A 13,239-nucleotide genomic window follows, 5' to 3' on the forward strand; every position below is an offset into this window, starting at 1 on the left:
GAAATTGGACTTGTACATAAACGAAACCCGAGGGAAGCCTAGGTTTGATGTCTTCAACACCATCGCTGTTCAGAGTAACAATGTTAAGTGTATGTAGACCTGACATTTATGAGAGCGAAACCTTCGCGAAACTTCTCTTATTTTCTTTGAAATTGGACTTATACATAAATGAAACTTGAGGGAAGCGAAACCTCAAAAACATATACGCAAAAAACCCTAAATCTAGAGTAGATTGATTGCATGATATTTCATCATGAAAATGCACACAGACGAAGAAATGAGCTGTTTCACTAAAAATTACACCAGCACACAAACTTTCCCACTTGAGTCGACAATGTAGCGGTGGTCACCAATCCCCCCCTTTTATTTCATCAAAGATCACAATGAGGGCGACGATGAATGCACGGTCGATGTTCGGATAGACCGTGACCATAAACTTGTCCTTTCCCAGAGGCACACTTTGAGTTTGGGTACCAGTCTCCTTTTGCATCTTTTGCATCTGTACCATTATGATATAGTCAGAAATTGACGATTCTATTCCTTTTTGATGTGTGTATATATAGCTAGTTACCGAATGGTTCTTATCCTATAAGTCGATATGAATACCGATTTACTTAATCGAATCACTTCAAGAAAGCTGATGATGACAATAAAAAATTTATGTGATTCGATATTTTGTAGGCAACAGATTAGGTTATTTGAAGATCGAATCACAAATTTTATGTTGTCATCATCAGCTTTCTTGTTCTCTATAGTAAATTGTCAAATTGCAAGTTTGGATTTGAAGATCCCAAGCCCCTCATCTTCGCTTTACGCACAAACAATTTTTAATTTCGTACTTCTTGAACTTTGATAAAAATGTTAACCTGGGCACTAATAACTAAGGGCGAGTATTGTGATGTTCTCAAATACCAATTGGCACGTCTCACTACTAATTTCAACTTTCAGGTGGACCAATGTACACACGCATATATTTGTATCTTTTTTTTTTGGAAATTAACAATTCAATTCTAAAGTTATTGTATGGATGACAATACAATCCATAACCTTTATTTGAAATTCCAATATAGTCATTCAAAGCTAAGCTAATTGCTGTCGGAAATTGTTAACGTCGCTTCTAACATAATCGGCCGTCTTACGTGGCATGTTGACATAGACAACCTACAAATTGCCATGCTAACAATTTCCAGCAGCAATTAATAGAACGGACTATGTTGATATATCGAGCAAAGGTTCAAAATAACATTAGAAAAACTGAAAAGTCTAAAATTGAACTGCCAAATGTACAATAGGTTTGGAACTGAACTGATTAGGCTTGAATGAATAATTTTAAAGAACAAGAAGCAGCCTTTGGAAAAGAGTATATGTTACCTGGGCAATGATACAGGGAGGCTGTCCGGCATAGATGACACAAGACCGCTCGAAACCTTTGACATTGAAGTCGCGGACATCCTCGTTCCTGTTACTTGCTAAGAAAACTTCTAACTCGAGCTGGATCGCTGAACTAATCTTGGCAGTGAAGACAAGGTCCCTCATGTCCGAGCTCTTCCCTTTAAACGCTCGCCATGGACCGTGATCAGCCCTTATCTGCACCAAATCATCTTCACCTGAGCCTCTTGATAACAAAACCGTATTTTTCGTGTGGATTCCACTTGTGATAGTTTACAAAAGGATGGATGCTGAACCTTAATTTCACTTAACCAGTTCGTCGAACTTCAATTTCTTTGGCTGCATAGTTAATTCTGTAAAAAAAATGAATAATTGGGTGTCTAGCTCTGAACCTGTGAAAAGCGAAGGGTGGATATCTAATTCTAGAACCGATGGTGGTTTTGACTGTTCCTGAGCGAAAAAGACTTCAGTATGAACAGCGTAGAGTGATGTTAAAGAGCAAACCTCTCGCCTGAGCGTGAGAACCGGCTGCCCGGTGGCGTCGATCAAGACCCTGCGGTCATGAAGGGTAAGTAAAGCTCCCTTCACTTTGAAGATGAGGTCGCCGCTGCTGTTGGTGACCACGAAGTTGCCGCTGCTGAGGGTCATCGCCTTCCTTAAAATGGCCACATCTGTTGCGTAAGTGCAGCAATTTTGAGGCCCCACGACGGGCGGAGGAGCAAGTTGCATCTCCTCAGCTGGTTATGCCTTTTGAGAACAGCCTCTCTCTATCTTTCTCGGGAAAACTTATGGCTTTCTATGTTAGGGCTTCTTGTACATGTCAGGACGTCCAGTTGCAGAAAGCGTCAACCTCGAAACCAGCTTGGTTCGACGTGTTGGGTCAGATTCATTGGAAAAGGTCATCAATAAGCTTGTTGCTCTGCCTACGTCTTGGTCAGACGACGCGTTATGCAAGAAGCTAGTCGCGGAATGAACTTTTGTGACAGGTGAAGTTCTGGCTTGGCCTACGTCTCGGTCAATCTCGGGCATCGTCCCGTTCTGCCTATATCTTAAACAATCTTGGGCATCTGTTACCTAGTCGCAAAAAAAAATTGTGATTCAAAATCAACCGTCATTTTCAATTCGTTAAATACATTTTTCATAGTCAGAAAATAATTTCTTGAAAGAAAATTTTTCTTTAAATGAATGGATCTTCGATAACGTGCGAATTTCACGAGCCTTGTGTTTTCCCGGAAATTGCCCTTGGGTGCATCATGGGCTGGACCGCCGGTTTCGTAGGTCTGTCACGCAAGTCCAGAAGTGGACTCGTCAAGACAGGGTACCTTACTCTTGCCATTGATTAGTCAGAGGGGAAAAAGTTCAAAATTTAAGTTGCTACAATTTTTCAAGTTTCCACACTTGATTGGGTTATTAAATGAGCCTTTGAATAAGGGGATGATCCTTCACATTTACTAGATTTTGACAATTAAGTGCTGAAAATTTCAAAAAAAAAATCAGCACCGGATGAGATGAATATTTTTTAACATCTTAACTTTACAATGATTTGAAAGTCAATTTAAGTAATGGACTCGCAAGATGTTTGATTCAACAACCTCTTCGAAATTAGGCCTCTCTCCTCTCCCGATTTAAATTTATGTCTAGATCTAGGAGTTTTACTCTCCCTATTTAGATTTAGGTCTAGTTTTAGGAGTTCTTTGTAGGTATTTGATATGTGTTTTTTCAACATATTAATGTTGGTGTCTCTATATGGCGCTAATGATGAGGACATTGAACCTAAACGCGCACTGCAAGTTGTTGCAAATGGAGTGAGGGATCTCGACGTGTGCTCATCATAGAATTTAGTATACCAAACCTTTATGGTGATGCATATTTTCTTGAGAGATGAGAATATGCTTTTACCTGCAGATTGTGCTTTGTAATTTTGCATTTTGGCATTTGCTTTGGTCGATAGTTATAAGAAATTTGCTAGATTTAGAAATATTCTATGTACCTCTGTTATTTTGAGAAATGAATGAAATATTTTTTTAATTAAAAAAAGGGTAATGGGCTCTTGCTTTCACTGCTAATCCCAAGAAGTTCATCAATGTTGATACTTTTTCTCTTCATTCGAGCCAGGAGCTTGTGATGCTCTATGATCGGGGATTCAATTGGAGGAACCTGGCAAGTCAAGGTCAACGTACATAGCAGCAAGGAGGGTGCATCGCCTTTTTTTTTCTCATTCCCCTGATAAGGTCAGTAAAAATGGGTTACTTAATTCACCATATAGAAAAAGTAAGTGATGACGATTAGGTCTTGTCAAATGTTGTTTAAGTCCTGCCAGTATTGATCATAATTTCCATGTCTAGCGAGAAATTAATAATGTTCACTAATCAATTTCGAGTTACTAGCAAATAGCCTTCTAATTATATTTTCAGCGTTTGAAACAGTCAAAACGGAAAGTTTGTTGCTTAAATTTTTATCACTCTATTTTTTGTCTTATCGGGTACCAATTAAAGGATCAATTTCAATATATCAGGCATTATCAAATTGGATTCCCATTAAGTAAAATTTACATCTTCGATAGGAATCAATCGGTCGAATTAAAACCTGAAAATTTGGTAGTGTTTCTCCAATCTTTAAAGTACTTTTCTTTCATTGGCAAAGTAGATAAAGATATAATATGCAAAAGATAGCACTATGTCATCCCGATATGTTCAGTAGAGAGTACATAGGTGTTATAGACCGTACAAGGGGACTATTTAAGGTAACACAATATCCCTACCATCCTATCCTGATCTATAGTATTGATTACAATCAATTGTGATCATAAATAATCATTACAATCAATTGTGATCATAAATAATCAAAGGAAATGTACAATATTAAAAAGAGATATAGAGAGATGCGGCAGATCTCATAAATATTGCTACCATGCCCTAAACTCAAGGTTATATCCGAGAACAGAATAAGAGACGATCTTTAAAGGATGAAATAAAGATGAGAGAATGTTTCGCTCATTAGGTTCTTCAAATACATGGGAAAAGTGCCAAAAAAATCCTAAATCTTTTGTTTTTATGCCAATTTAATCCTAAACATTTTTATATTGTACTAATTCAGTCATTTCTAGCCAATTTTAGCCGGATTTTGCTGATTGGATACCGGCCAAGTGACATAAATAATTTTAATAATATTTTAATGTTTTTGAAAATTTTTTTTAATATTATATATATTTTTAATTTTTTTTCTTCCCTCTTCTTCCTCCGTCGATTGCGGACCTTAGCGATCGGCCGGCGAGGTCGAGGTCAACCTCGCCGGCCACCTTGCTAGTGCCCGTGAGGGTGGCCTCGTGCTAGGCGGGCGCCCTGGCCACCTAGCGCGAGGCCGCCTCGAGGCTTGGGCGGCGAGGGTCGAGCCTCTCCCGACAGATCGCCGCTGTGGGGGAAACCAGGCGAAAATCCGGGGCCGGAGCCACGTGATCGAGGACACCCCCAAGCTCCCGTAAAACCCTAGAGATGACAACAATGAGTGGAGGGAGGAAATTTCTAGGGCGAGATTGGGATTGGGGAACGGAGCGAGGAGAGCTGGCCTGGTGCCGAGCTGGCAAGGCTCGCCCTCGCCGCCCAGCACGAGGCCACCCTTGCGGCCATTGGTGAGGTGGTCGGTTGTCGAGGTCTGGCAATTGGTTGGAGGAAGAAGATGAAAGAAAAAAAGAAAAAAAGAAAAAAAGAAACAGAAAAAATAAAAATAAAAAGAGAAAAAAATTCAAAAATATTAAAATATTATTAAAAATTATCCATGTCAATGCCGATCAGCCACGTCGGTAGGTTGGCGTCCAGTTAGAAAAATCCGGCCAAAATTAGCTAGACAAGACTGAATTGACACAACGTAAAAATGTTTAGGACTAAATCGGCAAAAAAACAAAAAATTTATAATTCTTTTGGCACTTTTCCCTCAAATACATACATACATATATCATGCATTTAATGTACTATTTGAAGCCCGAATGACCCGAATTGGCCCGAAATAAAACTTTATTGCAGGCCTGGTGGGAGGGACAGCTATAAAAAAAAGAAGCTGTGGCACCAAGGTAGGTAAGTGACCAAACGTCGCCTCTTCCTTTCCTAGCAGCGATTACTCCTCTGTACTTTCTCGTCGCGGGTTACTCCTTGTCTTTCTTGTCGTGATCGATCTCGTTAAGAATTGCGACGAGCGCGACTATAAAAGCGTGGTCGATGTTGGGATAGACAGTCACCGCGTAGGTGTCCCTTCCGATCGCCATGCTTTGGATCGTGTGCTTCGTGTGCATCTGCATAGCCATACAATACCAGAACACCGGCCGATGGTTAGCTTTAGTTCGATGATCAACCAAGCTTTTCTCTTCTTTATCCTCACTAATTTGCTTTGCGGTTTTGTTTGGTTAGTCGGAATCGAAGATATGGAAATGGAATGAAGAATGAACAATCTGTATCTGAATCTGCTAATTCGTGTGTAAGTGACAGATGATAATGCTTATGAGCTATCGTTGAATCCATCATCTGAGGATGTTCCAACGTTAGGGTAAGAGAACAACACACCTGGGCAATCATGTAGTTGCTCTCTCCGACATAGATCGAGCAAGATCGGGCCGCCCAGCTTCCTTCAACCCGATAGTCGCAGGTTCTTTCGGATTTGTTGCCCGCTAGGAAGACATGCAGCTTGGTCTTGAGTTGGAACATCGACGACGTTCGAGCGGTAAACACCAGATCATCCGGCTCGGTGCTCTCCCCTCTGAAGACTTGCCATCTCGAATGTGCAGTGATTTTCTGCATACGAAATGGTCGGCGCCGGAGCAAGAGGGTTTCATCAAGATATGAATTATTGCAAACGCACTTGGATAAGAAAAAAAACTATCGAAGAGACTAATCGACGTGCAGAAAACACATGGAATCATGCATCGCATTATCTAGAGAATTGCCATCGTCGTAGTTATCATCTTATTATTCTAGACATGAGAGGGTGATGAGTACGTTTTGTTGGAGATTAATACCATATCATGATAGAAAAGGAAAATGCGTTTCTATTCTCTCATCGGTTGCTTCGTGAGGATGAGTGACAGATCCTGATTTAAGATGAGAACCTTTTGTTTGAAGGTTAGGATCGTGCTCCCAGCCGCGTCGACGAGGGCGCGCTTTGTGTGGATCAAGTTGAACACGCGCTTGACCTTGAAGATTGATAAGATTGATAATATTATTTAATATTATCGGAAGATTAGATTTGAGTATGATTTGATTTTGCTATCGGGAAGATTAGATTAGAGTGGTAGATATGATATGATTTGATTCCGATTATTCCAATTGCAAAGAAATTGATCCAGTCAATCTGTTAGATTAGATATTATCCAGTCAATCTGTTAGATTAGATATTTGAATTATAGAATAAGAAATCTAGTTGTCTTCTTAGTTGTCTTCTTAATATAAATAGCATTATCTATTGTAGAATGATAGTGTGTATTATGAAGAACATTCTTCTCTTGGGAAATTTATCTTTGAATCGTTGTTTTCTTGAATCCTCTTATTTTCTTCATGGTATCAGAGCCTTATACTGAGAGCCAATTTTATTATATTTGTCTTCATCTTTTTCCTTGAGTTCATCTATTCTTCATCTACACAATCATGGCTGAAAACCCAAAATCGAGATACCCATACCCGATACACGTAAATCTCTCAAACTTTGTGACTATCAAACTTTTTGAAGGAAATTTCCTTCTATGGCGTACGCAATTTCTTCACTTCATTAGAAGCCAGGATCTATTGGGTTTCATCAATGGTCAAATTCAACCTCCACCATTGAGAATCTTACGCACGGAAGGGGAAAATTCTGAAGATGTCCTTAATCCGGAGTATCAGCAATGGTATCGTACGGACCAACTTGTGTCATCGTGGATTACTGGATCCGTGTCTGAGGATGTGCTGGGACTCATAATCGGTATTGAATCGGCTTTTGAGGTATGGAATACATTATGTAATCGTTTTACTCAGAGATCTGTGGCCAAAGAATTTGAATTAAGGGGTAAGCTTCAATCTTGTCAAAAGCGTAATAGGCCCTTAACCGAGTATTTACGTGAGTTCAAATTGATTTGTGACCAGTTAACGCGATCGGAAAACCGGTCGATGAAATCACAAAGGTTTCGGTGTTTTAGAGGGTCTCGGAAGTGACTATGAGACGTTTAAGACAACTATGTATTGTCTCAAACCCGAGCCGAGCTACGAAGACGTTATTGCTCAGCTCGAGAGATATGAAGCGCGACATCAAAATTATTTGTCGAATCAAATAAACCCTAATTTGGCACTTACTGGTGAAAAGATTGATCAGTCCAAACTAAGTAGTGAGGCTGATTTGGGTTCATTTAATTCAACATTTGCTTTTGCTGGCCAAAGAAATTTTAACAGGGGTTTTGAAGGAAAGAATGGCAGGTTTAACAATAGAGGAAGAGGCTATGGTTTTCGTGGAAGGAGGTTCGGAAATTATCCAGGAGTAACTTTTGGTGATTCATCTGGTGGTTATCAATCTGGTGGAAATTACAGACCAAATTCACCTTATCAGAATCAAGGCTTTCGACCTTATACAAACACTCCAACTAAGGTTGCTGATTCAAAGGAGTATCTCGCCTTTGTGGGTGATAATTCGCTTCGAACAAACAGTTTTATGTGAATAATACGAAGCTTCAATGTCAGATATGCAAGAGGCCAGGACATGACGCTCTACGTTGCTGGTATCGCTTTGATAATTCTTATCAAAGTGAGTTGATACCAAATGCTTTAGCTGCTTTTCACTTGGAGGATGATCAAGGAGGAGATTGGTTCCCGGATTCTGGGGCAACAAACCATATCACATCATCGACTGGTAATCTCAATTCTTTCTCTCCTTACTACGGTTCAGATAAGGTAATGGTAGGGAATGGAGTTTGTTTGCCCATTACCCATATTGGCTCAACATCATTATCTCTTGAACTACATTCATTTCCTTTAAATGAGGTTTTGGTGGTCCCGGAGATTAAGAAAAACTTAATTTCGGTGTCTAAGTTAACTTGATGATTATCCCCGCTCACTAATCTTTGATAAACTTGGTGTATCTATTAAGGACCATCGATTTGATTCAATAATCAATGGGAAAGAAATGCGGGGGCCTTTACAAGGTAAATCGAGGCACAAACACAGGTGTGGTACTCTCAAAGACAGCAGATCGCCAGTAGTGAAGTCTGGCACCTTCGGCTTGGGCACTCAAACTTTCAAATAATAAAGTTTCTGGAGAGCAACAATCAGATCAAATCTACGAAGGTGACAAAGAGAATATGTGAAAGTTGTCAGGTTGGAAAAAGTAGCAAGTTGCCTTTCAATGTCTCAGAGTCTCTAGCTAGTAAACCACTTGAAAAATCTATTGTGATGTGTGGGGCCTGCCCCAAGTAGAATCTTTTCAGAAGTTTAAATTCTATGTAGTCTTCATAGATAGTTTTTCACGATTCTCATGGGTGTATCCAATGAAGAGAAAGTCTGAGTTCTTTTCCATCTTTATCATGTTCCAAAATCTTGTTGAGAACCAATTTGAAAGTCGAATTAAATCTTTCCAATGTGATGGCGGAGGTGAATTTAATAGCAGCCAGTTTATTAATCATTTGAATGAGAAAGGAATTAAATGCTGGTCTCCGCCCATATACGCCGGAACAGAATGGAAATGCCGAAAGGAAGCATCGGCACATCGTTGAGTTAGGTCTTTCTATGCTCTATCATGCACGAGTACCGTTGATTTATTGGGTTGATGCATTTCGGCTGCCACATTTCTCATCAATCTGCTGCCATCACCAAAGTGTTAGGAATGAGTAGTCCGTTTGGTAAGCTCTTTGGTAAAAAGCCTAACTATGGGTTTCTTCGAGTCTTTGGGTGTGAGTGCTATCCACACCTTAGACCGTATGGTGCAACAAAGTTTGATCCACGCTCATTGCCCTGTGTTTTCTTGGGTATAGTCAAAGACATAAAGGTTATCGATGTCTTTATCCGCCAACGGAAGGAAGGGTATATGTAAGTCGTCACGTGATATTTGATGAGACGAGATTCCCATTTTCGATAAATTGGGGACTGTTTTCCGGGCATTCACGGTTGTATCAGACTTGGTTACGGGGATTAAATTCTTTACTAGACAACGGAACAACAATGAGTGAAGGGAAAATATCACAACATCCGAGCATCGGATTTCTATTTGATGATAACAGCTCTGGACAACAAAATTATGAGCCACCTAATGAGACAAACGTGCAGCAACCACAGTTGGGTTCACAAGAACCATGTATAGACTGTGAAACACATGAAGAAGCAATAGTCTCTGTCTCAAGTGATTTACCAGTTCCATCTACTCAACAGCAATCTACTCACTCGATGCAAACAAGGTTGAAATCAGGAATAAGGAAGCCCAATCCGAAGTATGTTCTCTCCATAGCCCGTGAGATTCCAAAGGAGCCGAAAACAGTTAAAGGAGCACTAAGTCATCCGGGTTGGAGGAAAGCTATGATAGATGAATTGGAGGCTCTCAAATTAAATCAAACATGGGAGCTAGTACCAAGATCTTCAGATATGAATATCGTCGGATGTAAGTGGGTGTTCAAAGCCAAATTGGATGCAGAAGGAAACCTTAATAAACTGAAAGCACGATTAGTGGCGAAGGGGTACCATCAAGAGGAAGGTGTTGATTTCGCCGAAACTTTCAGTCTGTGGTTAAACAGCAACCATGAGAATTGTTCTCTCCGTGGCAATTGTTAAAGGATGGTTTATCCATCAGCTAGATGTGAAGAACGCGTTTCTTCACGGGTCATTAAATGAGACAGTGTTTATGGAACAACCACCCAGGCTTTGTGAGTTCTACGATGCCTAACTCGGTTTGTTTACTCAAGAAGGCATTATATTGCTTAAAACAAGCTCCGCGAGCTTGGTTTGAAAAATTCAGCAATTTTTTGTTGGAATGGGGATTTCATTGCAGCTCTACTGATCCGTCGTTATTTGTTCTTCACACGGGTCAGACACCCCGGTATTATTATTATACGTTGATGATATTGTTTTGACCGGCGGTTCATCATCTCTACTTGGGAATTAATAGAAGCTTTAAGCAGAAATTTTTCTATGAAAGATCTCGGACGACTTCACTATTTTTCTCGGTATTGAAGCCAAGTTTATGGTCCGAATCTATTTTTAACCCAATCTAAATATGCTGGTGATTTGTTGCATAAGGCGGAAATGCAAGATAGTAAGCCGATTGAGACCCCATTGCCTATCAAAACTCATCCAACGGTACAAGACATGGAACCTTTTCATGATCCTCACTCTTTTCGAAGTCTTGTGGGTGGATTACAATATCTCACAATTACAAGGCCGGACATCTCTTATTCAGTGAATCATATCTGTCAGAAAATGCATTCTCCTACAAATGGTGATTTCAAACTGTTAAAACGGGTGTTGCGATATGTAAAAGGAACTCAACAATTGGGGCTTTATCTTCACTCTAAAAGCGCACTAAATTTATATGGGTATGCAGACTCTGATTGGGCTGGCTATTCTGAGACTCGGAGGTCAACAACCGGGTTTTGCACTTTTTTGGGATCAAATATCATTTCATGGTCCGCAAAAAGGCAAGCGACAGTGTCAAGATCATCAACGGAGGCTGAATATAGGGCCTTGGCTTCGCCAATGCCGGATATTACATGGGTCTCTTTTGTATTGAGAGATTTGGGTATTCCGCTCAAGGGGCCGACTTTGCTTTATAGTGATAATCACTCAGCCATTTCATTGACAGCAAATCCAGTCCTTCATGCAAGGACAAAGCATGTGGAGATTGATTTTCATTTCGTTCGAGAGAGAGTCGCTCTCAAGTTACTTGAAGTCCGCTATGTTCCTGCTACTCATCAACTTGCCGACATATTTACAAAAGCTTTACCGCGCTTTGATCATTGGGAGGCTACGATACAAAGCGGGACTAGGTTTTCCACTAATCCTAGTTTGAGGGAGGCTGATAAGATTGATAATATTATTTAATATTATCGGAAGATTATATTTGAGTATGATTTGATTTTGCTATCGGGAAGATTAGATTAGAGTGGTAGATATGATATGATTTGATTCCGATTATTCCAATTGCAAAGAAATTGATCCGAGTCAATGCTTAGATTAGATATTATCCAATCAATCTGTTAGATTAGATATTTGAATTATAGAATAAGAAATCTAGTTGTCTTCTTAGTTGTCTTCTTAATATAAATAGCTTTATGTATTGTAGAATGATAGAATGTATTATGGCTTTGAGTGAATAACATTTTCTCTTGGGAAATTTATCTTTGAATCGTTGTTTTCTTGAATCCTCTTATTTTCTTCAAAGATCTCGTTGCCGGAGGAGTCGGCGACGGTGAAGTTCCCCTCAGTGATCGAGATGAGCTTCCTCACCATCCCGAGGTCGATCGGGAAAGGGGCGCAATACTGGGGCCCGACGACGGGGGCAGGGGGCGGCGGCGGGGGTTGGAGCGGCGGTGTGGCCATGGCGAGCTGGCGAGGGCATGAGAGGGAGGTGGGGGTTGCAAATGAGAGGGGGGTTGATCGCATGCTGTTTATGAAGATGGTTAAGGCAGGCTCGGACGTTAATTTTACGAACAAGCACCAGCTAGCCAACGAGCGGATGGTTAACGACAGGACATGGACAGTTAGATCGCCTATCGATCCCTCTCTCACTTTCAATTTAGATCGCCTCTGGCCTCGTCGCTCCCTCTTTCACTCTTGTTCCCGATCACCTCTGGCCTCCGACCTTGTTGCTCTCTCTCAGGTCTCACGCCTCTTCCAAATTGTGACATTTTGACTAGTTCCATGAACCCACCCAAGAACTAGTTTGGAATGACGGTCCGTTTTTCCGGATGGATCTATGAGACTAACGGGTGGTTCTCGGTTCTAAATTTGGAACCGATCCTTAGTGTGTGGTTCCTAATTCATTGTAGCACTGCCCATCTTGGAATTAATCATCCCTAATAAGAAGTTATAAAACTTTGAAAAGAAAAATGTAATCGAGTTGAAATTTATCAAATTGGTCCACACTGTCATTTCATTAATTGCCCATTCAATTTTGTGCATTCGAATTTTTAGAATATGAGAATAACATAACCATGAAATATGTTAATAATCCCAAAGCTTCCTAAACTCGTATTTTGACTCATTTCAGGCATATAGGAGTTGCTAAATTTGAAAAATTCTTTCTTTTAGAGAGAAATTTGTCAGTGGCCCTAATGTTCTATTTCGAGCATCATGGTATGATAGGTTGGCTAGCCAGTGAGCTCGAATCTTTATTTAAAACAAAATTGGCCATTTCCGGTTTTTATTTGAGCCAAGATCTATTTAGGCACTCTTTAATAAAAAAAAAATATTTACATTTTAGACTTTTATTTGAAATTTTCTCTACTAATAATGTGAACTCCACATATGCCTAAAGGGAAAGCAATAGTTTCGTCAACTCATTTAGAAAACATTTTCTTATAAAATGATTGCTTATATCGTTAAAATAATTAGTGAAATTTCTTTTTTGTTATGAAGAATAATTTATGTCTAAAATTTAGTTCATAAAACAATTTTAGACATAAATTATCATCGACAACGATAACTTTTTTCCATTAACTAATTATTTCATGCAATACAAATGATCATATTTTTTAGAAATTATTTTTCAAATCATTTATTTTTCATAAAATAAATGGAATTTAAAAGAAATCGTGACACGAGAAGTGGAAGAATTATCTTAATCCTCTTAGTTGAATTTGGCAAAAATAATAACGAGACATTATAAATGGCGCCGCGGGCGACCTCGTTTGTGGAA

At 39.7% G+C, this 13,239-nt stretch overlaps 2 protein-coding genes across 2 annotated transcripts; both read right to left on the reverse strand.

Annotated features, from left to right (window-relative positions):
* Nucleotides 1-346: 346 nt before the first annotated feature.
* On the reverse strand, nt 347-2,118 carry LOC104453359 (protein LURP-one-related 15). The gene is made up of 3 exons (XM_010067894.3): nt 1,894-2,118; nt 1,372-1,587; nt 347-490 (listed from the first exon to the last, which is right to left on the reverse strand). The coding sequence occupies exons 1-3, from the start codon at nt 2,116-2,118 to the stop codon at nt 347-349; spliced, it is 585 nt and encodes a 194-aa protein (XP_010066196.2).
* A 3,409-nt stretch (nt 2,119-5,527) lies between these two features.
* On the reverse strand, nt 5,528-6,176 carry LOC104453352 (protein LURP-one-related 15). The gene is made up of 2 exons (XM_010067883.2): nt 5,943-6,176; nt 5,528-5,674 (listed from the first exon to the last, which is right to left on the reverse strand). Exons 1-2 carry the CDS (start codon nt 6,174-6,176, stop codon nt 5,528-5,530), a joined length of 381 nt encoding a protein of 126 aa, XP_010066185.2.
* Between the last annotated feature and the right edge of the window lie 7,063 nt (nt 6,177-13,239).

Source organism: Eucalyptus grandis, chromosome 1 (assembly GCF_016545825.1).
Source record: "Eucalyptus grandis isolate ANBG69807.140 chromosome 1, ASM1654582v1, whole genome shotgun sequence".
Classification (NCBI taxonomy): Eukaryota; Viridiplantae; Streptophyta; class Magnoliopsida; order Myrtales; family Myrtaceae; genus Eucalyptus; species Eucalyptus grandis.